This window comes from Borostomias antarcticus (assembly GCF_949987555.1).
Source record: "Borostomias antarcticus genome assembly, chromosome: 11".
NCBI classification, from domain to species: domain Eukaryota; kingdom Metazoa; phylum Chordata; class Actinopteri; order Stomiiformes; family Stomiidae; genus Borostomias; species Borostomias antarcticus.
This window is the reverse complement of record NC_140244.1, coordinates 18,761,551-18,788,661: the sequence shown is the minus strand read 5'-3', so window position 1 is coordinate 18,788,661 and position 27,111 is coordinate 18,761,551. Positions and strand designations below refer to the sequence as shown.

General features: G+C 43.2%; 5 protein-coding genes across 7 annotated transcripts; 3 read left to right on the top strand and 2 right to left on the bottom strand.

The window, feature by feature from the left end:
* Positions 1 to 1,431: 1,431 nt before the first annotated feature.
* LOC311314834 (dnaJ homolog subfamily C member 5-like) lies at positions 1,432 to 3,904 on the bottom strand. Of its 2 annotated transcripts, none has more exons than XM_084445342.1 (5): positions 3,794 to 3,904; positions 2,688 to 2,819; positions 2,319 to 2,532; positions 1,968 to 2,139; positions 1,432 to 1,864 (listed from the first exon to the last, which is right to left on the bottom strand). In XM_084445342.1, the coding sequence occupies exons 2-5, from the start codon at positions 2,795 to 2,797 to the stop codon at positions 1,758 to 1,760; spliced, it is 603 nt and encodes a 200-aa protein (XP_084301468.1). In that variant the 5' UTR covers positions 2,798 to 2,819; positions 3,794 to 3,904; the 3' UTR covers positions 1,432 to 1,757. The 2 variants fall into 2 exon arrangements, with proteins under 2 accessions (XP_084301468.1, XP_084301469.1); XM_084445343.1 differs by having other exon boundaries at positions 3,772 to 3,897.
* Positions 3,905 to 4,882: 978 nt separating this feature from the next.
* LOC311314854 (glucose-induced degradation protein 8-B homolog) lies at positions 4,883 to 7,926 on the top strand. Its single transcript, XM_084445367.1, has 5 exons — positions 4,883 to 5,035; positions 5,373 to 5,507; positions 5,990 to 6,186; positions 6,344 to 6,541; positions 6,798 to 7,926. The coding sequence occupies exons 2-5, from the start codon at positions 5,387 to 5,389 to the stop codon at positions 6,969 to 6,971; spliced, it is 690 nt and encodes a 229-aa protein (XP_084301493.1). The 5' UTR covers positions 4,883 to 5,035; positions 5,373 to 5,386; the 3' UTR covers positions 6,972 to 7,926.
* A 442-nt stretch (positions 7,927 to 8,368) lies between these two features.
* On the top strand, positions 8,369 to 14,237 carry LOC311315456 (voltage-gated purine nucleotide uniporter SLC17A9-like; the record flags this gene model as incomplete). The annotated part of the gene is made up of 14 exons (XM_084446125.1): positions 8,369 to 8,484; positions 10,017 to 10,214; positions 10,873 to 11,012; positions 11,329 to 11,379; positions 11,470 to 11,518; positions 11,639 to 11,763; positions 12,036 to 12,138; positions 12,269 to 12,365; positions 12,490 to 12,577; positions 12,680 to 12,714; positions 13,423 to 13,538; positions 13,719 to 13,774; positions 13,903 to 13,932; positions 14,068 to 14,237. 14 exons carry the CDS (start codon positions 8,369 to 8,371, stop codon positions 14,235 to 14,237), a joined length of 1,374 nt encoding a protein of 457 aa, XP_084302251.1.
* Positions 14,238 to 15,044: 807 nt separating this feature from the next.
* On the bottom strand, positions 15,045 to 22,115 carry LOC311314815 (YTH domain-containing family protein 1-like). Its single transcript, XM_084445312.1, has 6 exons — positions 21,759 to 22,115; positions 21,200 to 21,224; positions 20,308 to 20,387; positions 17,460 to 19,106; positions 17,157 to 17,201; positions 15,045 to 16,607 (listed from the first exon to the last, which is right to left on the bottom strand). Exons 1-6 carry the CDS (start codon positions 21,783 to 21,785, stop codon positions 16,581 to 16,583), a joined length of 1,851 nt encoding a protein of 616 aa, XP_084301438.1. The 5' UTR covers positions 21,786 to 22,115; the 3' UTR covers positions 15,045 to 16,580.
* Positions 22,116 to 23,274: 1,159 nt separating this feature from the next.
* Positions 23,275 to 26,891, top strand: birc7 (baculoviral IAP repeat containing 7; the record flags this gene model as incomplete). Of its 2 annotated transcripts, none has more annotated exons than XM_084446003.1 (8): positions 23,275 to 23,779; positions 24,305 to 24,404; positions 24,492 to 24,573; positions 24,757 to 24,802; positions 25,449 to 25,655; positions 26,037 to 26,102; positions 26,331 to 26,548; positions 26,793 to 26,891. In XM_084446003.1, 7 exons carry the CDS (start codon positions 23,275 to 23,277, stop codon positions 26,528 to 26,530), a joined length of 1,206 nt encoding a protein of 401 aa, XP_084302129.1. In that variant the 3' UTR covers positions 26,531 to 26,548; positions 26,793 to 26,891. The 2 variants fall into 2 exon arrangements, with proteins under 2 accessions (XP_084302129.1, XP_084302128.1); XM_084446002.1 differs by having other exon boundaries at positions 26,328 to 26,548.
* Positions 26,892 to 27,111: the final 220 nt, after the last annotated feature.

Here is a 27,111-nt window from a genome sequence, read left to right as displayed (position 1 = left end):
AGAAATCTAGTGTGGTTCTTATAAGAGCTGCCTGCAGTGCTAGCTCACTGATTATTTGACGTGAGCTTAATAATATTTACTCTTATAATTCAATGATGGTAAACAAACACAGCATTGGACACACAACCCTCTTCAGAACTCCCTTTAGCGCTATAAACTAGAGATGAAAGAAGGTCATATTCTTAAAATGCGTTGAGCTTTTCCTTACACATGTATACTGCACACACAGCCTAAACATCAAAACAGAAGGATGAAAATGGTCACATGATTTGTTTTCCACATTCACTCATATTAAGACAGCTCAGAAGGGACTCTGGGTGGGGATCAGCTCATGGTCCTTGACTTTATCAGTTTGGAATTGTAAAGATACATTGAGAGAGCACTGGTAAAACCAGTCAAGATTAAATCAACTAACATCCACTGAAGTATGAGGAGAACCACAAATATAATAATCTGTACTGGTGTCACTGTTTTGGATTACATTTTTGAGTCTTAAACTAATGTACTGGTGGTAATACCCATTTCCCCTTTGCCTAGTCTGCATCCAAATCCAAGGGAAATACAACAGATGACGAGAAAACAACACCACCATAATGAACACGCAGGGAATTGATTAACTACATGACTTCTAGTTTCCCTTTAAAGTCATTCTGCTCTTTGTCAGTGAGTGGGTTTTCAAACTGCTGAAACAACCAAATAACAATTATCTTACCAGAATTACAGTACCATGTTAGAATAATTTCAATATTGCACACAGCTAACTTTTTTTTATTTTAAAAACCCATAGTGAGGTGATGCTGCAATATGTCCTAGAAGAGTCCCACTAATCTGACAGGGATTGATGGCACAATTGCAAGCCATAATAGCACTAATAATAGTGAGGTGTAAACAAACCAATGATCATCTCCTAATAATAGTCATCATGATATCCAGTTAGTCACTGCAGGTAAGATGAAGCAGAGGAAATTCAAGAAGCATTCAATTCAAGTTACAGGGTCAGATCAGATCATTGCTTCCAGAGCTCAAGTAAAGACTGAATCAGGCAAAGACAAATAAAGGATGAGCCAAAACCCACCTCAGGTACGATAAAAAAAACAACAACAATGAACTAGTGAACGAGTATAGTAGCTTATTTGGAACTATGGAATTGCTAATTAGTAAACTGAACATATGTGTTAGGACTGCTGGGACAGCACTGCTCTGAAATGTTGGCATCATGCTTCAAAGACAACAGCAACACACCTCACTATCCAACCTCTCCCTGAGCCCAGCCTCTCTTCACTGATGAGCAAAAACACCAAGTAAACTGCACCCCAAGTGAACCACACTCACACATACATATTGCACGTACATATGCACCCACAGAATGAATTTCTCAAACCAATATGTCACATTAAACAAAGGGAAAATAAAGACAATGGTTCTTCTTAACCAGTGCATGCTACACCATGACACCAAATATGGAATAGGGATCGTTGGGTAGGCGAATTGTGAGGGTAAAGGCCAAAAAATATGAAAGAAGGAACGACAGGGAAGCAAACGGTTTTCCCTCTCCTTTCTTCCAACATTGAGGCGGAAGTGGACCACAATGGGGACTATGGAAGAGGGCCGAGCTCCTTCTGTGGACCCCACTCTCTCGCCCCCTTCAGCACGCAGCTCTCTCAGTGAAGTTGAAACAGATTGCCCCTCTCGTTCATCTTGTTATGGTGGAGCAGGGAAGCAGGCAGGGCCACAGGCCAGGACAGAGGGGTGGAGGGTTAGTTGAAGCCTGTGTCGGTTCGGTAGGTAGAATGGTGGCCGTCTGATGTTAACTGGGTGGTCTCTGTGGCTGACGGCTGCAACACGATGGGCTCACCGCCACCCTCTGTTTAAGAGATACAGAGAGACACGTAACGGTCAGTGCTGAACATTACACCGTTTCATATCGAGGTGACCGGGCGACAATCAGTCAGACCAGTGGGTCTCACCTCTCTCATCAGACTGCAGCTGGGCCTCTAGGTCCTCAGGGGACACATAGAAGTCGGGCTCGTGGGCCTCTGGGGGCCTCGGTTTACACTTCCCACAACAGCAGTTACAGCAGCAACACAGGCAACAGCAGAAGTAGCAGCCAGTGGCCAGGCCACAGAATACAAACAACGCCTGGGAGAGAGAGAGAGAGAGAGAAAAGAGGGAAGAGCATCAACAGCCATAGGTACGGTAACACATCGGACGGACAGACAGAAATGGTTTTCATGACAAAATAGAGTACGAGTTTATTTGTTTGTTACTTGTTTTTTGTTTCTTTGTGTTTGTTGTTAGAAAAGAAAACTCTTTCTCACCTTGGCCCACCAGCTAGACAGGACAAAGTATGTGTTCACATTCTCCTCGCCAAACTGCTCAGCCACATACAGGCCCAGAGAGCCATACTTGTCATAGATGTTGCGCTTAGTGGGGTCATTCAGGATGGCATGGGCATTGTTTATCTCCTTAAACTTGTCAGCTGCTTCTGGGTTGTCAGGATTCTTATCAGGGTGGAACTTCAGTGCCAATTTTCTGAAGACAGTTGCAAGTGAGACAATGATAACATACCAATTAGTGATAGTACATCTAAATATACTTCACCTATGAGTAATACCATGATTAATACAGTGACTGTGACAGTGGCAGTGGAAGTGGCAGTGGAATAAGTGACAGAGTCTCTGACTGACCTGTAAGATTTCTTGATGTCATCAGGTGTAGCCAGCTTGTCTACCCCCAGCACTATATAGAGAGATTCCCCAGAGGTGGACAGCGAGCGTTGCCTCTGCTGTTCTGCCATTGTGCCTCAAGTCCTTCACAATCTGGACACAGAAAATGAAGAATGTCATTACCCTGTTAATGAGGTCAAGCCATCAGATTAACGCTTTTCTTTCAGTAGCAGTTCACCCAATGCCACACCTTCTCCAAAATACTGAGTAGCAGCAGGGTATTCCAAGTACCCGCAGAATTGAATGCTTGAAATATGCCTAAATGTGGGTCTATGTGGCTGTCCACTCTGGTACGACCAAGATAATAACTCGTTTATTATTATTTCACAGTGACCATACACTGTAGGCCATAGTAAATCCGCATACTATATCAACAACCAGAACCAATGTAATATGTACTGTAGCAATGACCAACTACAAATATCAAACTAGAATGTGCTTGAGCCTTGAGTCAACATTCTATGACAAAATAATCCATCCGAGACATTTCCCAAACATCTTTACGACATGACATCCGTTATGATCATAATGATGTAAACCTAATTTTATTTTATCGTGTCATTTATTGACATCCAGGCTCCCGGGATGCCGCTATAGGCAGATTTATGAAAATGACGCACTATAGTCGTGAAATCACAAAACTAGTTCCAAAAGGACTTCGGACGGTAAAATCGACAATACATTTTCCCTACAATTACGTAAAGATTGTCTGATGACTGACGTTTGTAATTCACACAATTCGTGCTATTATAACTCGTGCAATTCATAACACAATATGCACAATCTGCAATAATGATTTGATTGTAGAACGTAAGGTGATTTCATTCTAAATAAACAGCTAGATTTATCTCCATATCTAAAACAGAAATACACTGCGATTGCGATGCTTGGAGCGTTAATCTCTGTAACTGCAGCACTGATTTAGTGCACAGCATCCATGTTGGTTTGCTTCATGGCCTGCTCTTGATGCAAGATATGACTGAATCGAGAAAGTCATCAGTAATTCAAGGACAGGAGCGAATATATTTTAAAAAGAAATACCAACCCGAATGCGCAAGGATGCTCACCTCTCGGTCGTCTTTGATGCGCTGCGCAAATAATGTTCCACGGGATAAAAAGAGATCCGTCTGTCTATAGTAGCAGTTGCATCTCAAGAAACCGCGCGCGCTCACCATACACAACCATGGACAGCTGCAGCAGCAGTACCCTCGCTCCGCCCCCGACCACCCCCATATCGACGTGCGCGCACACATTAAATTGGGATCCCGCAGCGTAGCAGGCCCGTCTTCTCCGCTAGTCTACACCCATCATCCGGTTTTAGCATCCTTTGGGAGTCGGGGGGAAATGCTTAAATAGTAGAGAGCATCTTCATCGTAAAATACCCACTGCCGACACTGGGTCCTGTGAAGAAAGAAGAACTGACCAGCTCAATTACTGCATAGATCATCCAAAAAGGCCATACTATATCAGAGTTAGATACACTTGAGTTGGTGTTGAATACAATTAGAAATGGTATAAAACATATTAGTCAATGCATATTTACACTACACCATTCCGACACTTGCTTTGAAGTCCGGGAGGGGAATTGCTAAAGCAATGGAGAGTTGCTATAGCAAAAGCTAATGCAAGAGAATTGCTATAGCAGCCTAACCTCCTTTGATGAGGCTGTGCCATGTCTCCACTCCATGTATGACTTCTGAACTATTAAAGCATTATGGAACAAGAAGCAGTGGGATGTCACGGATATCACCACGGCTAGGGGAGTGGTTAGGCACGACACGCAGTATTATTTATAAATATTATTATTTATAAATATTATAAATATATATATATATATATTATAAATATGTATTTATTATAAATATTATTAGAAATGTATTTATTATAGATATTAAATTTAGAATTTTATAAAATTATTTATTATAAATATTATTATATTATTATAAATATTATTATATTTCAGGTTTTATGTGCGGTCTAAAACAGGTTTACATTCTGCAAAACAGAAACGGATACAATGATATAAATTCTATTTCCCATAATACAAATTCATGGATCAATGGATGGAACTGTTCCCTAGCAACCATGACATCATACCCTTGACTCTGACCAATCAAGTGGCTCTGTACCTTCTCGCGAGATAAGGGCACCAACAACACAAGATATCTAGCTAACATTAGCTAACTAGCTAACTGTTTAATTCTGTAACACATCTATCTGGAAGTTGAAAGCAGTGGCGTTCATTATTATTTAATTCAGTCGCTACTTCACACTCGTGAAGAATAAGCTTTGGATACCGAATTTATACGGTGGGTGGTGGTGCTTCAACAACCAGCTAGCTAGCAACTGAACTGCTAACCTTAGCTACCAAAATCGTTGCATTCGAAAGAATAACGTTAACTGTTTTAACCAGATAGCAAGTCAAACGAGTTATCTTGTAATAGCAATCAAGTAGTCATCAACGGTAGCTAGTTGTAAGACTGGTGGATAGCCGTTATATCAGCTAAATATGCATATGCAAAGTAACTAGCGTATTCTAGCTAATTTAGTGCTAGCTTGTTTGTTGTTAGCTGGGATAGTTTAGCTAGTCAAGCTTGCTTACAATAACTTTAGCTAGATAGCTAACTTTCATGTCATTGTATTCAGACTTCAGGAGCCTGATGATGAGCTACGCGGAAAAAACCGATGACATCACGAAAGACGAATGGATGGAAAAACTAAATAATGTTCATATTCAGAGGGCCGACATGAACCGGCTCATTATGAATTATCTAGTTACAGGTATGTCGTATAACATTATCTTGCTGTGAAGCCTCGGTCCGACGGATGCCCTCAGTGAACAGAGTAATTGTAATATAGTCATGGAGTAAACTGAAGCGGCTCGGGCGCCACTGCCTCTGGCAGTGGAGGAGGATCCTATAGCTATAGCTCGGATGGGTTCAACGCAGACACATTTCACTGGCGACCACTAAAATGCGTGTGTTTGTGTGTGTGGTACAGGCGTGTGTGTTGGTCACCGTTGACCACAAAAATGTGTGTGTGTGTGTGTGTGTTATAGGCGTGTGTGTTGGTGTGTGAATTGCTGTGTGACAAATGAACAGATTTAATTTCTTCTTTTTTTAATTTCTTGGACGTGTTCTCATAGAATCAGATTAGGCCATTCCCAAAGTGACATGTAATGCTGGGCTTGGTGTATGAGAATGTGACTGTGATGACCATGCTGTAAATCCTTCCTTGCGCTAACTACCCCCCTTCATGTTCAGAGGGGTTCAAGGAGGCAGCAGAGAAGTTCCGTATGGAGTCTGGAATAGAGCCTAGCGTGGACCTGGATTCTCTGGATGAGAGGATAAAGATCAGGGAGATGATTCTGAAGGGACAAATACAGGAAGCCATCGCTCTCATCAACAGCCTACATCCAGAGCTTCTCGACACTAACCGCTACTTATATTTCCATCTGCAGGTATGGTCACCTGTAATGAGCTGTCTCGTATTGAACTTGACCAAACACATTGTTTATCAGAATTCTTTGTCCATAGGAACGACTCACATTCCCTCTTGATTGAGCTGCTACTTCGCTACCCTCATTTAGTTGCGTTCTTCTCTCTTACCCAATGCAGCAGCAACACTTGATTGAGCTGATCAGGCAGCGGGAGACGGAGTCGGCTCTGGAGTTTGCCCAGACGCAGCTGGCCGAGCAGGGGGAGGAGAGCAGGGAGTGCCTGACTGAGATGGAGAGAACGCTGGCTCTTCTGGCCTTCGACAACCCAGAGGAGTCACCGTTTGGAGACCTGCTCAACATGATGCAAAGACAGAAGGTGTGTGTGTGTGTGTGTGTGTGTGCGTGTGCGTGTGTGTGTGTGTGTGTGTGTGTGTGTGTGTGCGTGCGTGCGTGCACGCGCGCGTGCGTGTAAGTCTGATGTTTGAATTAATTCATCCTTTAATTCTTGAATGTAATAAAAACAGAGGTCTTCTAAGTTCTGAAGTGAGGTTCTTGTGTTTTGGTGAACATGGTCTCGTGGGGAAACTCTGCGTATCTATCTATCTGAAATGCACTTCTTGATGACCTTCCAGGTGTGGAGCGAGGTGAACCAGGCTGTGCTGGACTATGAGAACAGAGAGTCCACGCCCAAACTGGCCAAGCTTCTGAAGTTGCTTTTGTGGGCTCAGAATGAGCTGGATCAGAAGAAAGTGAAATACCCCAAAATGACTGACCTTAGCAAGGGCACAATTGAGGACCCCAAGTGAAAAGATCAATGACATGGACAACCCCCCCCCCCCTTCTATTTATAAACAGTCAGCGACTGGATGATAATGTTATAACATATATATAACTATGAACAAGTTTTTTCATGTGGCATATATGAGGACTTGTGCAAAATGTAAATGGTTGGATTTTAAAAGTTATGAAAACTGCTACAGTATGAAAAAAAACATTTAACAGAGAATACCCACATTTATAGACACTTTGCAACAACAAATTTTAATTGTTGGTTTATATTTGATTGCCTGAGAAGCGTCTTATAAGTATTGATCACTTTTTTTGCTTCATGGTGGATTCTGGAAATCTTTTTTCATTGTAATTAATTTCTACCCACTAATTTTAAACATTGTGAGAGTGTGATCGTTAAGATTTACATAATGTGGAGTGTGTTGAGTGAATGAAACCTCTAAGGATAGAGAGGTACATAAGTGCTGTGCTTTCTAGATTAAAGCCTCCTTTTTGAGAGTGCCCAGTCTTTCCCCCCCAAACATAAGCTGTTGATCGTCATGTTCCAAGTTTGTTTGTGATAGATCAAATTATTCCACAACAGAAAATTTATATTTTTCAAATACAGTTGGCTGATTTAACTTCCCCTGTGTCTTTGAGAGACAGCTGAAGCTTTTAAGTAAACCTGTTTTATTTTAGGGGAATGATTTATTGAGGAACCATGACCTTTCACCTGCAAAGCACTCTAGAGCCAGACATGGGACAGATCATGACCACATCCGAAGATGTTCGTGAGCAGTTTAGATTTTCATATTTGCTGCATAGCCTAGAGCATGTATTTGTTATGTTGTTAACGCCATTGCCTTTGTTATGTTGTCTTGTTTTGTTTATTTTTTTACTTGCTGCTAAATATCCATCCTTCATTTCATCAGTTTGTGTGAGCATGCACAGAGAATACAGGGCGCTCCCAGCCTATACCTCGTATTGAACGTTTTTGAGATCAAATTTGCAATATTGAAATAAACACCTCTTTTTAGAGAGAAAAGTATTTGGGTGGAATGAGTGTCGTTCAAATTAGAATAGGTATTTCCAAAGACGGTGTTATTCCATCTATTAGATTTAAATTAGGTTCATGTGTTCCACTTCCTACGCAATTGGATTGTTTTTGTTCTGCCTTACTGAAAGGGATTGGTCTAAGTGACTACACACAGTACTGCATTCCGCATTGATGTGACTGAAACCTGAAGGTAGCCATCCCACTCAACACAGGTAAATCCGTGCTGCTGCCCACACGTGTTTTACCTGTCTAGCTAGTTTACCTCCGGATGTTTTGTGCATTATAAGGGCAATGTTTCTGATTTTTCAGTGGGCTACGTTTCCTTATAGCCACACTGTAAATAGGCTACATATAAATAGCCTCTAAACTGATAGGTGAATGGCAGAGGGGCACATTTTAGATCATAAACCTAAATATGAAGGTAAAGTCAGTTCGGTCTCCGGGGGAAATGGTTCTAATGGACGGGGCGAGGAAGCGGACACCCAGTGGCCGAGGTGAGATTATCTTAAAGTTTGATATTAGTCTACTGAAAAAGAAAATACAAACGATCTCACCTCCATCATAATGAGGCGCAGTTGGATGTCTTATTGCGGTGGTGTGTAGCGTGATGGGAAGATCAGAACAGCAGGCTGCAAAAGACCTGAGTTTCGAATAGAATAGAACAGAATAGAATATAATTGACACTGTAGCCTAGGCTACTATTTCCATACAACGAAATTCGAAAATTGGAGCGGAGCTCCAATAATAAAAAAAGATTAAAATAAATAAATAATAATAATTATGAAGAGTAGCCTAGATATAATAATTAATATATACAAATAAGAATATACAAATTACGCAGTTATTGCACAGTAGTAGCCTATTGTTTGTGGGGGGTGTTCTTTGTAACATGGCATGTTCGGTCTTAATCTGGAGCTCACTTCCTGGGAAACAATATGATTATTTGTATTTGACAGATACTGTATGTTTCTGTGAATGTTTGCTATAGTGAAGTTATCGTGTTGATTTTCACACGTCGCTCACACATCACTCCTTGCATATTGATAAGTAAGGGTCAAGATGTCCGACTGGTCATCCTCACAGCAATTCTCGAGTGGTTGCCGGGCTATGGTTGGGTAGGCTGTTTAAAAGGGAATGGAGATTATCTGTCCCTCTCTGCCACTCTTCCTCCTTGAGCCTCTTTTCTTTGCCTCTATGCTTTCTCCTCAAAGGCCTTCGCTATTCTCTCTCTCTCTCTCTCTCTCTCTTTCTCTCTCTTTCTCTTTCCCTCTCTCTCTTTCTCTCTCTCTCTCTCCCTCTCTCTCCTTCTCTCTCTTCACACAAGTTTTTATTCAAAGCGACTTACCATTGCTTTATTCCAAAAATGCCTTGTAATTGATTTGGTATTTACAATGTAGGCTAAGTTGTTTGATTTAACATCATTTGACCTGTTGCTCTAGTTTAACCCATCAACCTCTTTGCAAAAAGTGTTAAGTAGGCTAATGTAGATAATCAGATAATCACGATTTTAGGCTTATAATGTTAATATTAGGCTAGTGTCCAGTTTACGCTCCTCCTTTAGGCCAAGACGGGCTAGTTTTAGTTATTACCAATATAAAAAATTCCTACAAAGTCCACACCACTTGACAAGTTGCTTACTCAAGAATTTCATTGCTTTTATCAATTGTACTTATGAAATATTGTGAAAATCAAGGAGCTTGATTAGAAATGTAGCCTAAATAGAGGTCACAAAAGACATCACCAGAATTTACACACAAAAAAAAATCTGTTGGACACACATGCACCATGATTCTAACATTGGTTTGTTGACCATTGTAGGTAGGTGATATCTTTGACACACAGGGGATGATATTGTTCAGGAATGGGAACGGGATTAAAAATGTTTATGTTAAAATGTTTAAATCTGTTGTTCATATAGGGTCAACTGACCTGGGAAAAACTCAACGCACCTCGTACCCAGAGGTTTCTCTGACCAGCCCTACACTTTTACAGTAATATGACCTGTTCTATTACCGTGTGTCTGCAGGCCATTGGCTCAAACATGGGCGTGGATGCTCTTCTTGGGCACATGTCTCCTCTACTGCGCCCGGATGGCCATGCCCATCTGTGTGGTTCCTATGGCGACCCAGTTTCATTGGAGCAAGACAGAGTCTGGCATGGTGCTTGGCGGGTTCTACTGGGGTTACTGTTTCACACAGATCCTGGGAGGACATGCCAGTGACAGGTGCATAAACCTCCTCTATCTATCTATCTATCTATCTATCTATCCATCCATCCATCCATCCATTTATCCATCCATCTATCTATCTATCTATCTATCTATCTATCTATCTATCTATCTATCTATCTATCTATCTATCTATCTATCTATCTATCTATCTATCTATCTATCTATCTATCTATCTATCTATCTATCTATCTATCTATCTATCTATCTATCCATCCATCCATCTATCTATCTATCTATCTATCTATCTATCTATCTATCTATCTATCTATCTATCTATCTATCTATCTATCATCTGTCTGTCTGTCTGTCTGTCTGTCTGTCCGTCCGTCCGTACGTCCGTCCGTCCGTCCGTCCGTCCGTCCGTCCGTCCGTCCGTCCGTCCTTCTATCTATCTATCTATCTATCTATCTATCTATCTATCTATCTATCTATCCATCCATCCATCCATCCATTTATCCATCCATCTATCTATCTATCTATCTATCTATCTATCTATCTATCTATCTATCTATCTATCTATCTGTCTGTCTGTCTGTCTGTCTGTCTGTCTGTCTGTCTGTCTGTCTGTCTGATAAACAGAGCAGATGCCCATGCTTTGGGAACTGTTGTGTCTGTTATGGCTGGCCCTTATGGTAGTTGTCTGCTTCACCAGAATGGGAGGAGAGAGAGTTCTTCTTCTGTCCACAATATCTTGGGCTGCCATCACAGCCAGCACCCCCCTGCTGGCGCGACTGAGACTGAATTCCCTCACCTCCATGACGATGGCCAGGTTCCTTATGGGGCTGTTACAAGGTGAGAGGATGACAATAAAAATAGACCAAATGAAAATGTTCATTCAGACAGAGTGACATGGGCATAGGTAGCATGGTAATATCCATGTTATGGTAATATCATGCTATGATAACATTCATGTTACGTTAATATCTATGTTATGGTAATAATCATGTGATGGTAATCCACGTTATGGTAATCCATGCTATGGTAATCTATGTTATGGTAATATCCATGTTATGTTAATCCATGTTATGGTAATCCAATTTATTGTAATATCCATGTTATGATAATCCATGTTATGGTAATCTATGTTATGGTGATATCTATTCTCCAGGGGTCCACTTCCCCTCTTTGGCCAGCCTTTGTGCTCATCGAGTGGATGACGGTAAAATAAAAAATAAAGTTTAAAAAAATAAAGTTTGATTTGAAATAAATGAAGTTTAATGAATAAAGTTTGCTTTGATTTGATTTGAAGGAAAGAGAGGTCTTCTGATGAGTATGATGGGCAGTGGCTCTTATCTAGGGTGAGTTAAGTAAGAAACACAAAACACAAACAAACAAACAAACACACACACACTTATCATGATTATGTGAGTATACTGTAAGTGTAACAAGGAAATTCTTGTACCTCGTTGTGACTGCAGAACATTGGTGGTTGGGGGGCTGGGGTCCCTGATGTTGGAACGCTACGGTTGGGAGATTGTGTTCTATAGCACCGGTCTATTCGCTGGACTCTGGGCCTTCACTCTGTGGCGGTATCTACTGAAAGGTACAGCAGGCCTCTGCTTCCCTATATCCTATGACATGCACAAGTGTTTGAACATTGTTTTTTTTATTTTTGTTGTTGTTGTAATTTATTTTTAAAAGTTTTTTTTTTTTTAATTCATTTATTTATTTATTTTTACATTTTGAACTTTGAAATGTAGTTGTATTTAATAAATTGTTACAGGTAGGCATCATCAATGCCACATACGAATTGTTGTATCAAATAGACAATGTGTACTATATGGCAATGAATGATATGAGTTTTCTGTGGTACAGGTGAGATCATCTCAATGCAGGTGCTGTTGAGTCACGCTTCCAGTTCAACGTCCAGTCTTTCAGGGATATGCTGGCGGAGACTGCTCAAACAACCGTCCGTGTGGTACACAACCCAGATTTACTTCAATAGTTTCACACTATACGCTATGATACCTCTGTGAGATGCACGCTAGTTTGACTACACTAACTTCACTCCTGTTCTTTCTCCTCCTGCCCCTCATGTATCTGCTCAGCGCCATGGTCTTCGCTCACCTGTGCTGCAGCGGTTCTTCTTACACCTTGATGTCATGGCTGCCAACCTTCTTCAAAGATACATTTCCACAGGCTAAGGTATTCAATTCAATCACCTCAGCCATTGTCTGATTCTTATCCAAGCATGTGTATCATCGTAGTTTGTGTTACAAATTACTATATCTCCTAAATCTGACCATCCTCGATCTGCATGTCATTCCAGGGATGGACGGGTAACGTAATCCCGTGGTTTTTTGCCATTCCATCTGCACTATTTGGAGGCTATGTTTCAGATTTCATTATCAAGCAAGGTATACATGAATGACCTTGGTCAACACACATGTTTGTTTTAGCTGGCCTTTCCCTGCCTTTTTGAGGCCTTTTGTTGATAATAAAACATGATATGTGTCTAGGATTTGGTACAGCAGCTGTTAGGAAGATGATGCAGGTAAGCCTATTTTGTGTTTATTTTATTTTACAACACACATCTGTGTGTTGTAAATTTTCCACATTTTCCAAGAGAGTAGTGTGCCTCATTTCATATAATTTTTATTACCTGATAATTATATAATACTTTGATGTATTTTAGATGTATGCAAGTATTGCAGTGTACCATTAATATCTGTTACATTAGCACATAACAATTATCTGAAATTGGGCTGCTGTAGTATGTACAGTAGTGAAAGCATGCACCAGAAAATACATTAAGTACGCTTTGAGGTTTGTCCAGACAGGTTGAATCTGTGTATGTTGATGTCACAAAAAGAACTGAAACATCCGTTTTAGCTTAATCTCTCGCTGTCAGATGAAAACCACTTATCTCTAAAATGTTTTCAGAATGTTTAAAAAATATTCAAATGTCTATTTTTTCGAACATAATGTCACATAGTCTCAGATTCTCTGTTTAGAATAGATTGAATTGGTCCCAGGGCTGGGAGATGTTCAGAGGTTGTAAAGAGTAGTCCCAGCTTCCAATTGATGTTAAAAATAAATAAAAAATAAATAAAAACTCCAAAGTGGTTTTCATATGACAGCGACACTATATATATTATTATGCAGCGTACCTCATATTGTTTGGGAAATAAGGGACTGGGAAACAATATTCCACTGTTACCTCAATGAGGCTTAAATTATGATTATCTTTCATCATGTTCAGTTCCTCTCCATGGGCGTGTCCAGTGTGTTCATCCTGCTGCTTTGTCAGCCGGTCACCTTCCCGTCCGCCGTGGCCCTCATATCTGCTGCCATCGGCCTGGCCACGTTCAACATCAGGTGTGTGTTCCTGACTAATGAGCTCTGCTCCATTCTTCACAGTTCTTGTTTGAATTACTACTACCCTGTTCGGCAAATATACACCTCCATCAGCCTGTTCTCCATTGTCCATCTGTCTGCCTGTGATGATCTGTTTAGTTGTGTAACTGAGCATGAGCTGGTTGTGTGTGTGTGTGTCAGCGGTGTGTCGGTGAACGTCCAGGACCTCGCCCCCTCCTGCGCCGGAGCTCTGTACGGTCAGTCTGGCAAACCTGTCAATTCGTTTCATGTTTTTATGAATGAGTTATATTTTGCGTAGGCCTAGATTCACCTTAATTACTGAGTTTTTCATTGACATTGCTGTTAATTCTCTCTTTTGTTGCAGGATTTATGAATATGTGTGGAGCTTTCATGGGTGGGTGTCAGATAGAAAGCCTCCAGCAGTTGCTGTTTGTCAATAACATAGGCTAATGTAAATGTGATTTTTACTCTGTTGACAGTGAAGCATTTTAGTGAATGCCTCACTAAATGAGATGTGTTTGTTGTACAGGAGTGGTGCTGGTCTATGTTTCTGGTTACATGATTGAGGTCACCACTTCCTGGACGTCAGTGTTCTCCCTCATCACCCTGGTGAACACGGTGGGCCTGGTTCCCTTCCTCCTGTTCGGAGACACGCAACGTGTGGACCTGGACGACAGGAACTGTGTCATACATGTCTAACAATGGTCTGTCTCGCATGGAAGGACATGAGGTGCGTTCGTGACGTTACACACACAAAAGTTTGATATTAAAAAGCATAATGAATTGTATGGCCTACTGTGAAGTGACTAAAAGGATGTGCTTTGTCTTTCTGTGGGTTATGTGCTCAATGTACTGATCTCACGCTCGTGGGTCAATTTCAGCACCATGGTAGGTAGAGGATAGTGGGCCAGAGCAGAAACTTCACGCAAAATCAGAAGCCTTTATGTCCACTTTCTGTGGCAAATATGTATAAAATGTATTATTCGTTTATTTATATATTTGAACTGAATGTGCACATTTGTATGTGTGTGTTATTACAGTAGCTGGATATCGAAATTGATGTTTTGTGGTAAATGGGAATGTTTGGGGTATTTTTTAAGATATGCTGTTGTAGAATAATAAAATGGAAATATATATATATTTAATTGAGGTTTTGCATGCTGTCTTCAGCTTTGTCACATTAGAAAATGGGTTCTGCCCAATCGCAAACAAAGCCTGTCCTTGCTGTTTAAAAGTTGTGCTGTAGTTGTAGGCCTACCTATAAACTGTTATGGAATCTGTTGACATAGGGGATAATCCTTACACCCCATTATGACATTCTAATTCAGCCATGGACCTCACAACACGTTTTAGCTAATGATACAAATAGAGTATAATCCAGTAGATTTCATGTGCAGGTCTGGATATTGCAGAGGCAAGCATGGCACCTGCCAGTCACAATGTTCCAAAACAATAACAAACACACAAACAACATATAGTATACCTTTAATAATGACCATGATCAAATCTAAGAATGTGATAGTGACCTTTGATACAATGTATATTTAATTCAGGGGTGACTTAAACTTTTTTCTTAAATGTTCATATATTCTCATGAATCATTTCCAATAGCATTATATAAATCTGATTCCCTCAATAATCACACTCCCTCTCTTTGTCTTACACACTCGCATACAGACATACACACAGTACAGCAAGCAGGTCCAAAATTAAGTCACACACAGATACCATAGACTATTCTCTGGGTTTTCATACACTTGACAATAAATCAGTAACATTAATGTTAAGGTTAAACATTTGAGGCGTTCTCAGTTAGCATTGCCAGTACATTAAAGCTTAACGTTTCTGAGGATGAAGTGGAAGGGTTATAGCGACAAAAATGTCAACATTTTAATTCTGTTAAGAAAAGACAAGGGTCAAAAGTAGTGTGACAGCAGGCCTTGCTTGATTTTAAAGCGCAGTATATGCTACGTTGACCCCCAATGATTTAAACCGAGACCCCTGGTGGAATTGGCAGGGAACAGAGGAAGGTAATATCTACTGTATGATTAAAATCAACATGGAAAACAGACAACATAAGGAAATCTTATTGTCTGGCTTGACCCTGAACTCAAACAGTATGGTTTGCGTTCCCACCCCGTCGACGAGAGAGGGACCTCCTATGAGCGCATGTTCTCAAGACAACATATTTTCCCTGAATCTTTGCGCTGACACACTTGAGGTACAGTACAGCAAATATAAGGTTTCATTGACACTATCGCTTGGAAGAAATGTTAAGGCCCCACTCTGAAAACAAATAAAAATGTCATGTTGTTTCTGCACCATAATCTTGCTGTAATAAGCCCAAGTGATACATAATTCAAAATATTCTTCAATGTTATTTTCTTCTAATGTCACAACCTGTCACGTTATCCATTTTGAGCAGGGACAGAATCGTTCAGCGTGGGCAACCCTCTAGCACGTTATAAGATCACCCTCACATGGACAACAAGGGTATCATAGAAGTTTCACTTGATTATGCAAAACAAAACTGGCCACATACAGTTAGCGTTGACATTTGTCAAGGTTTGTCAAGGTCCAGTAATGTGTTGTTCTCTCTTCTGAATTCATAATAACTGACACAAGCACTTAACATTTCTCCAACACTCACTCACACCATCACAAGTTGAACAGTCACTGAATATCAGCAGCATGTTGTCAAGGGATTTAAAAAAAGGCGTGCAGATATTTGTTAATCATATTAGATGTGTTTCTGTGGGGTAGCAAATAAAGACCCAACAGGCTAAAAAATACAGGAGAAAAACAACTATTGAAGCAATTTGACAGGTGTAACTGGCTTCATCCCTGCGCGCAGAGTTTGACGAATGGGAACCAGGAGCAAGGTGGTTCAAAGTTTCACGTTGGGGCCAAAGTCATCAAAATTAAATAGGAGAAAAAAATTAGTTTCCAATTTCTTTATGTCCTCTTTCTTCTTTTGATCAGTCTGAATTTCAGTATGTCTATCGCAGCACAAGCGTCGACCAGGCTGTAAGGAGCACTCTTCTACTGTTTACTTCGATTCTGCCGATCCTTGGGAAGGAAGAACAAACAAAACTCGTTATGAAGTTACTGATGACCTGATTTCATCTCACCAGCCTCATCGTTAGTGTATAAAATGCTCTTGGGGATGTACGGTAGCCTTAGGGATGTAATGATAACCGGTTTAGTGATAAACCACGATAAAATGTTATTAAATTTATCGCGATAAAATGATCACTAAAACCCTGTTTGATTACCATGCTTTGAAAAACTCACTGTAAATACTGTCAGCATTAACCAAAACTAGTATCCCAGATGCATTATATTAATGTTTACACAAACAAACAGTGCAGTGCTGCTAATTTTATTTTTCAATATAAAACTTGATGAAACGATTTCAGTGTGTATCAGTAGTTTTTGAACATTTCCAGCACATTTTAACAAGTAACGCGATAATACTGATAACCGTGATAATTTTGATCGCTATAATCGTGATGTGAAATTTTCATACCGTTACATTTCTAGGTAGCCTGACCTTTTCATTAGTGGCTTTGAAAATGTGGGGCACAATTGAAATGTTATACAGCCCAAGCTATTCACCTGCTCGAGACGGGACCGGCTCTGTATTGGGGCGGGCTCATAGGTCTGTTGGACAAGAAGTAACAAGGGAAATTATTCATGGTCAGATCCCATGAACACTGTGTTGAAACAAATTAAAAGAGAAGCCTTAAACAGCATATCAACCACATACACAAACAAGGCTTTACTTGAAGCCATTGTGTCCATTTGTTACAAATATGGAAAAACTATAAACCACGATAAAACGATTATTCAGGAAACTCCTTGAAGGTTCTCTGTTAATCTTTGCGGAGGATGAAAAGACGAGGACATGTCGGCCATTACCTTCCTCACCACCTCCTCCTCCTCCTGCCTCTTCTCATAGTGAGTGAAGTCATCGAAGATGGAGGTGGTGTGTTTGTAGCTGGCGATGATCTTCAGCACCTGCTTGGCCTTCTCCAGAGGGACCTCCTGAGTGTCGCGCGAGTTGGTCACCGGCTTGTTGTCGTTGTTCTCCAGCCGGATGTGGCGCAGCTGGCTGTTGGGCACGTCCTTGACGAACAGCCAGTCCACGTCGAACTTGCCCTTCCACTTGTCCTGCGCCCACACGCCGGCGCTGGTGCCGTAGTCCACGGGCGAGCGCATCTCCGCCACGCCGCAGAAGTGGCCGCTGCCGTTGACGCTGTACAGCAGGTAGACGGGGCCCTTGCCGTTCATGGCGCGGAAGGCCCCGTCCAGACGCTTGTTGCCGTGCTCCGTGCTGCACCAGATGGAGTACTTGATGGAGCGGTGGATGTCGTCCTCCGAGTAGCTCTTGATGATGAACACGCGGCCGTTCTTCAGGTTCCACTCGAAGTCCTTGGGGTTGTAGCTGTGGGCGGCGCGTAGCTTCTCCAGCACGGGGTGGGACTCGGCCCCGGGCCCCCCCCCCAGCCCCGCTGGCCCCGGGGGGCCGCCGTTCCCACCGCCCACCATGCCCATGACTCCGCCGGCGTCCGCCCCCGGCCCCCCCTGCTGGCCGTAGCCCAGGTTGCGGCTGCGCGGGGCGACCCAGCGGGCCTGGGGGGGCGGGGGCTGGCTGTGGTTCTGGTAGGGTTGGGGAGGGGGTGGGTGGTGCTGGTGGTGGGGGGGCTGGTGCTGGAGGGCCATGGGCTGCATCTGCTGCTGCACCAGGGACTGGGGAGGGGGGGGCTGCATGGGAGCCTGGGGCTGCATGGCATGCGCGTGGGACAGCAGGGCCTGCTGCTGCTGCTGCAGAGGGGCCGTGGCCACCTTAGTCACAGGCCCCTTGTTGTCCCAGGTACCAATGTCCATGTTGTGTTTGATGGGGGGCGGGGGCAGGGCTCCCCCTGGTATAAGCATGCCGGGTTTCACCTTGGCCTTCAGCTGCTGGGGTTTGGCCGGCTTGCTAGCGATGGCGGCCCAAGAGGTGGGCTTGGGCGGCGGCATGCCGATGGGCGTGCCCCCGTTCCCCGTCACCGCCGGTCCGCCTATCACGGAGCCCACAGCCTTGACCCCTGACCCCTGGCCGGTGACGTCGCCGCCGATCTTCAGCCCCACCATGCCCTGCTCCAGGCTGTTCATGCCGGGCGCCTTGTTGAGGGTGTCACTGTGGAAGCCAGTCTGGCCATCAGGCACCAGGGTGCCCCCCAGGGAGCTGGGAGGGTAACTGTAGCTGCCCCCGTAGGCGGAGCTCTGAGTCTGCTGGCCCTGAGAGCCGCTGGTGCCCCAGGCGGAGAAGGCCGGGTTCTCCGGGAAAAAGTTAAACCTGTGGGGGTAGATGTTGCTTCCGAGCCCCCCGGGCTGACCGAACACGGTGTCAGGCATGAAGTGGTGGTCTCCATTGCTCAAGGGTCCATAAGGAGTGAGGTACGGGATGGGGGGATCCCCACCGGTGGACCAGGGGGCCTCGCTGAGGGGGTAAGGAAATCCAATGGAGGGGGCGTAGTAGCTGGACAGGTAGGGATCGGTCATGGACTGGTAGCTGTTGTTCTGGAACAGAGGAAAACAACATTGTAACAATATCCATTTTAGGCACAAGCTGCGTTTCCATTACACTTTTTCGCAAAATAATAGTGATATTTCTACAGTTTCGACAAAGTACAATTGCGACTTGCAGGTGTTTCCATTGAAAGGGAGGAAATAAACCATGGATGTATTAAGTAAACAATTGTATTTATTACGTTGTAATATTTGAACTTTATTTTAGCTTTCCTTTTAGCTTTCCCCTCGGCTCCGCTCTTAAACAGCGTGCGTTTCTCAGCTAAGTATCGTTGCTTAGGGTCTTCCACTTGCTCCGGAGACATATCGTGTCATTTTTTGAAGCGAGCAAATCAAGTGACCCCTACCTCTTCTTCTCCTGCCTAAATTCGAAAAAAGTGTTTCCATTACGCTTTTGCGATATAATTCTATATCGAAACTTCTGAAAAACCACCTCATGAGAGCGTAAAAACGTTTTATCGAAATTTGAGAGGTTTTTCGAAATTTAGGTGTTTCCATTACCAATTTTTTATTGCGATATTTAGTTTTTGCGCAATTCTAGGTGTAATGGAAACGCGATTACAGACAATCTTTATTGGCTTTAAAATATTTCTTTCAGTTAATACGTTTACTAGGAGAAAAGTGCGACAGTGAAAGTTGATTGCTCATCTCATGAACTACTGAAACAGAGGGGTGACTACTGTATTCCTTGGTCAGACACTGGCATTGTTTTCATATACTATTATACCTGTATAATACTCTGTACACTGATACAAACACCCACTAAGAAAGCACAATATATTGGTGGCCATATCTTATTTGGCCCACATTAACGGAAAATACTATTTGTATCTTTTTGTTATTGGTTATTTTTGCAGATATTTGCTGACGCCTTTCAGTGAAATAGTCTTCACAGCAGACTTGATGCAGGCCTAATTTGTAGCTTGAATGCCTGAGCAAATTGAAAAATGCTACAGAAATAAAATGATTATGGACTCTAATACATCATTGTTATATACATCACTGAATGTAGAATGTGGATTATTGTTTGTACATTTCATAAAATGGAGAAAAGGGAGTCAAATGTTATCATATCGGTATCATCCATGATGATCAGATATCATCTCATATCAGCCCTTAAATTACCACATTGGTGCATCACTAATCCATATGGACATTAACATAAACAATAACAAGGTCTTGCCAGTATTACCTGGGTCGATTGGCCAGTGAGGTACGGCTCAAAGTCATTGTCGTGGACAGTCTCCTTCTGATGTAGTGAACCATTTTGCACTGAAGCGATAAACCAGAGCCCAATTAACAGAACAATAACAAGCGAATAAGACATTACACTCAAGACACACACAGGTGAGATAGAAGTCCTTACTTTTCAGTATTATATGGAGGAAAGTGAGGGTATGATACTGGTGCACACAGTGTATTTATGAGTGTGAGCCTTGTGTCACCCTCCGCAAATAATCTGTAGGCATCATCACGGTGACATGAGGCTGGCAGCCACCTAACCTCCTCGCTGCCAAGCAGACAGCCCAGATCTGGACATGAATTAGACTGATCTGCCCACTGCCTGCAGTCAGTGAGTCAAGGCACGTGTGTCCGTGTATGCCTCCTTGGAAAACTCTGGCAACCACAAGCCTCCCAAACCGTCTGACACACATTTAGAGTCTAGTCAGTCACAAAACCATCACCATCATCATGATCATCAACACCAATCAGCGTCAGGGGTGGGTGACTATGAATAATCAGTGAGCGACTAAGTCATCTAACCTCGATTCAAGGAAGATATGTCCACGACACTGTGTGGTTCTGCACATTTTCACTTGTACATCAAATAATTAAGGGATTAGCAATTGACAGGAACACACGCAAAGTACTTTGAGTAGCTAGCTACTAAGAAGTCTGCCACCTTACTGTCAAGACATGCGAAGACAATTGACAAGAAATTAACATGCTAGTTAGCTCTTAAAGTGTATACCTAGCTGGTTACCTAAGGCTAACGTTACTTGGAGAAAAACCTGAATGGTATTGAGCGCATGTGTCGGAGTAAGGTAGCTAGTAGCTGCAGCTAGCTACATGGAATGACTCACCTTTAGATGCTTGTCCCTTTGATCTCTGCGTTCCAGTGGAACCATGGTAAAAGATAAAAAGATTCAACATTAGCATTAGCTGCACCAGTTGGCTGTCCAAACTAGGCTTCCATCACCAAACACTCTTGCAATAATAGCATAACTTAATGTAGCCAGCTAGCTGGCACTTCATGTTACAATGGCTGCCTAGCTTTCTAAGCGTTTGCTGGCTACCTTAGCAAGCTACTCTAGCTATCAGGTTAGCTAGTGACATAACTAGCTATCTAGCTCAGCTGGCTAACTATCAACCAACTAGCTATTTAAACATTTTCACACATTGTGTAAGTAGATAGCGCTATTAGTTAGCTAGCATTGCTACACATCGAATAGCGCAGAAATAGCAAAGTAATACTCAGCGAACGTTCTAGCTAGCTTTCAAGAGTTAGCAAGCTAACATTAGCTGGCTAGTCAGGCTGGCTAGTAAATTACCGGTAATAGTTTCCCAGCCAACTAACGTTAGCATAAAATAGTCAAATTAGCTGGCTAGCTAATCCCCGGGAAAATATGTCGTCCTGTATACCTGGGGGTCAATGCTCGTGGTAGACATAATTCATCAAGCAAGTCCCTGGATTCTCACGGAGCTTTGGCAGGTCACTGGATCTAAACCCCCCGTGTTCCGTTAGCACTGCTCAGTTAGCTGGCTATGCTAGCTTGGCTACCACCAGTACCAGCCAAGTGTTTTTCCACTGTCTGTAGCTAGCTACGTATTCCAATCCCGACTGAACTTGCACAGCTCAAGTCACTGTCCGGTCGGCTCGAATTCAATGTCCGAAAGTATTCCAGATAATGTTCTTAAATTTCCACAGAATGCCCTTTTTGTATCATGTAGTTGTAATGTCTGTCCACAGTCGTTTCTTCTGCTTGTCCTCTTAGTCCAAAGAGATCCCTTCTCAGTTAGCTAGCTAGCCAGCTAACGTTAACGTTACAGAAAAAGCTCAGTCCACTTCCCCCAATGGCTGGTCCATCCGGGCTCTAAGGAACCAGGCTTTACGTCAAAAACACAAGCAGTGGCAGCATAAAGTCAGTGTTAAGTTGCATAAAAGTTCGCAACCAAATTCAAGGATGTAATAAGTACTTGACAGATTAACTATCAAATCATGAGTGTCGGTCTTATACAAATACCTAAATGTAATGATTCTGGGCCATATATGGGCCGGAACTAAGCCACAAGGGCCAGATCTGGCCTGTATATAGCCCAGATCCACTTGCTATCTGGGTTATTATTATTATTATTATCATAAGGTCTAGGTTTGAGGGTCCCAATATTATATTATTTCATAGGGCCCAACGTTTCTAGCGGCGCCCCTGCCTGCCCCCCGAATTTTATGACAAAATATTAAAATCCCCCAATCAAAGTAGCCTATTATAGGCTAATGGCGAATTTTTCAGACAGTAATTGTGTTAGTAGGACTACTATATCTAATTTTCACATTAGAATCAAACTATATGGCACAATAAAACATTTTATTTGTTAATTTACGCTAACAAAAGGGGTCAGAGAAACATTGAAAGCAACAAAATATGGTGAAACCTGTACATTTCAGTTAAGATAGACCACGTCAAAGGCCTATTTTAAGAGCATTTGGAGGCCAAATTCAATCTGCCATGTTAAATAAAGTAATATAAAAATAAATACTACTAAGCCCATCAGTGCATTGGACTAGTAGATTATGTCTGCTAGCATTCTGAATGAAATATATGAATGCATAGGCTATTTGTCTTAAACTATACACCAATTGTGGCTGATTACATTATATAGGCCTAGTCCTCTCCAAACTGCCACTGTGTTGATCCACTCGTGAGACGCGGGAGAATGCATGTTATTTATGGACCACACTGTTAGATTCTGGCATCTGGTGAATGACTTTTCTGGAACGCTGCCTGATGTAGGCTACTGCGCAAGCCGTCGCCACAGCGGTTGGCGAATATATGTTTCAGCGGGAGCGCTGTGCTTCCACCTGTCCAGTCCACTATGGAACGGAAAACGGATGACTGGCAAAGGATCGAAGGAAAAATAAAACATCGCAAGACTCAGCATGACGGATGACAGGAGTGCTATGGTGTATATTCTGGCGGAGCCCCAGATGCGCGCCGAGGAGGACAGACTTCGAACTTTCCAAAACTGGCCCGTTGACGCACCTGTTACCCCTGGCGACCTGGCTAAAGACGGATTTTATTTCTTAGGATCCGCGGACAAGGTTCGATGTTTCTGTTGTGGTGGGATTCTAAGGTACTGGGTTCTGGGGGACAGTGCAGTCGTTGAGCACAAGAGGCACTTTCCCACCTGTAGTTTCGTGTTGGGGAGACCAGTGGGGAATATCCCGCTGTATGTCGCGCCCCGTCGCGGGTCCTCTGACTCGGTGGATGGTCAGTTATTGAGTCAGCTTCAGAGAATGACCGTGGATGACCAGGGAACGGCGGGGCAAGCTGTTTACCCGGAGATGGAGACTGAAGATTCTCGGCTGACCACCTACCATAACTGGCCCACAGGCGCCTCGGTCCAGCCCGATGTTCTTGCGAGGGCAGGGTTTTTCTATACAGGTATATAATGAACAGAAAGACATGGCAGTCTGTATGATATTCCATGTAGTCCTCCTTAATGTTTGTTTGATCGTTGCTTTGCTTCTTAATTTCTTTTGGCACCCAACCGTTTCCTTGTTCCAAATCACGCGCGCGTTCAAATTATCCATTGAGTATTCAGAAATAGCAGAGCAGGAGCAGTGGTTACTAGAGACCGTCCTTTGTGAGTGAGTTCATTGGACAATAGTCCAGCTGACTCGTGCGTTTGTGGACCGAAAAAACTGGACAGAGCGAGGGCTGCCAGCAACACTGCACGAGCCTTATGTTTAAATTGTTTTGGTCATTAAAGTACAGAGAAAAGATAATTGACAGAGCGACTTAGTTACATATCTCTCTTTCACATAAACGTGTTTGTGTGTGTGTGTTCATGGCACACTGTCTATGCAGTCCTCAGTCTATCTAGTCCTAAATCTAGTCCTTGTAGTCTGCGATAATACAATCTGACACTGCACTGCAGTATTGTGATAGTATTTGACCTCCCCTCAGGTCATGGTGACAATGTCAGGTGCTTCTACTGTGACGGAGGGCTGAGGAACTGGGAGCCAGCGGATGACCCCTGGCAGGAGCACGCCAAGTGGTTCCCACGGTAATCTACAACAACCCGCCATTATGGGTGATATCAGAGAGGAGTGCGATCGTACGGTTCTTCTCATATGGCTCTTGTCTTTCTCAGATGTGAGTTTCTGATCCGGACGAGAGGGCAGGAGTACGTCAGTAACATCCAGGATATCCACTTCCACGTGGGCGACACCGGGGTAAGTCCTCTCATCCCTCCCCGTTATCCTTGGGTTGAGCTGGCGACCTACCTCTGCCCCAAGGGCTTGTAGGCTTCCCACTCTACCACCAACCAAGTCAACTGGTAGACGTGCTCACATTGTCAATGTGGGTCCTTTATTGATCTTCCATGATTGTGTGATTATGAGCTTTTCACTTTCCAGGGTGGGTCTCACACGCCCACAGTCAGAGAGATCAGCCCAGGGAACGGTAAGACTAACGCCTTTGAATAACATCATAACAAACAATCGACTTGTTTTTAAATGTTTTTGATTCTGAATTCGACAAAGGAAACATTCAGCATCAGATTCTCTTTCTCTATAGAAAAATCATATTAATTCTCTGTTAATGAAATCACGGCATAGTTTGCCTCCCAAGCTAACCTGTGAGCTACTGTACAAACAACATAAACACAGATTGTCATTGTCATGGAAAACCAATACTCTGCTGCGCCTGATTGGCTGCAGGGATTGTCAGGGAAACCAATACTCTGCTGCACCTGATTGGCTGCAGACCAGGAGGATGCGTTTCATAAGTGGGCACTTAATCATGGATTGTGATAGAAGCACGAACACAACCTGTTTCAGCCGTTTCGCAGAATGTGCTGAGAGACAGATGGATCCCTCCACATAGCTGTTCTCTGTGGGTAAAAGAGTTCTCTGTGGGTAAAAGTTTGATCGAAAAACCAATTTGTTTGTTCCAGTGGTTTGCACATAAGAGATAGTATTTTCTCTCTAATGTGACCACCTTTACTCACACATACTGTATAGAGATCATCTCTGTGATAGTTTTCACTCTTGATAGTGGGGAAGTTATCCAGTATTTTCACTGTCCTCTCTCTTGGTCTCTCTGTCAGATGTGGGCGGTTTGGGAGCCTCGTCGGCCATGCTGTCCCCCGTGGTGCAGACGGTTCTAGGGATGGGCTTTGAGGCCGGCCTGGTGGAGAGCCTGGTCCAGACCAAGTACCTGCTGGCTGGGCAGCACTACACCTCCGTGTCTGACCTGGTGACCGACGTCCTACAGGCAGAAGAGGAGGACAGGCAAAGGGGACCCCAGAGTCGAGGTAGGCCCCCCATACCACTCATAGCCCTTGGGGTCCTGTTACACTTGCATCCAAAAATAGTGTGCTGCTGTTAGGGGCATCGTTAAGGGGGCAAAGAGGGAATGATTCACAGGACCCCTGCTTGGATGGGGCCCAGAAACCAGTCACCACTAATCAATATATATTATAGGGGCCAGTGGAATATCTTTTTCATTCCTAGGAACACACCTGGTCGCTAGATCTCTGGAGATACTTTCATAGAGCCCAATAGATGCTTCTTGTTTGTTCCCATTCTGCATAAGATAGGTCTGGTCTGTAGGAACTGAATGTCTAGAACTCACCCGATAAGTTGTTGGTGGGGGACAACATGTTTACTGTGTATTTGTTTGGTGATGTCATCAGAGCCGGACGTCAGGCAGGGGCCCAGCTCTGCTGGGGTGAGGACCCAGACGCCCATCAGAGAGAAAGGTCAGAGCGCCATCTTGAAACGCACTCACTTTCATGACATCGCTCCTTCCACATATCCCAAGGTGGAGTACTGTTTGAATAACTTTCATGTCTGTACTGTGTGTGTGTGTGTTGTGTGTGTGTGTTGTGTGTTTGTGTGTGTATGTGTTTGTGTTGTGTGTATTGTGTTTGTGTTGTGTGTGTTGTGTGTGTTTGTGTGTGTGTGTTGTGTGTGTGTGTTTGCAGCAGTGGGGGAGCCTAGTCCCGAGGAGCTCCTGCGTCAGCTGCAGGAGGAGCGCACCTGTAAGGTGTGCATGGACAAGCTGGTGTCCATCGTCTTCATCCCCTGTGGACATCTGGTGGTGTGTAGTGACTGCGCCAGCAGCCTGCGTCACTGTCCCATCTGCCGGGCGGTCATCAGGGGCAGCGTCCGTGCCTTCATGTCCTGAGGAAGTCCCTCCACCACAGTACGAACCGCCAGTGTGTGTGTGTGCGCGCGTGTTGTCAGTTGTATAAGTGCCACAGTTTAAAGCATGTTTTATATGTTTTGTAGGAGGAAACGTTTAAGGAAATAATGAGTGCTTTGTCAACAGGTTCATGTTGATTAGTGTAGAAAGTGCAGAGTATGTGAATGTTTTAATTCAAGATACATGAGTCTGAGTATGGAAGGTTGCCTGAAGAGTAAACACTTTTTTTTCTGTGTCTATTTAGCCTTCAGATTGCTTTCAACGAGAGAAGTCTCCATCCCGTGACCACAAACATTCTTCTGTGAGGCCGTTTAGAGAATCCTCTCTGGATTCTGCTTTTCTACCAGCTGATGGTCCCTCCTAACTCAAGTCACCGTGCTGTTGCAAAATAGCAAAATGCTGTAAAACTGTGTTTGACTTAATAGAAGAATAAACATGTGCACTGGGCCTAAGTGTCTCGTTATGTCTGGTGGAAAAGCGAGCTGAACAGTGTTCAATGGCGCAACTCATTTCAAGCGGTAGGCTGCACTTACACAGAACACAATATACAGTATAATTACCAC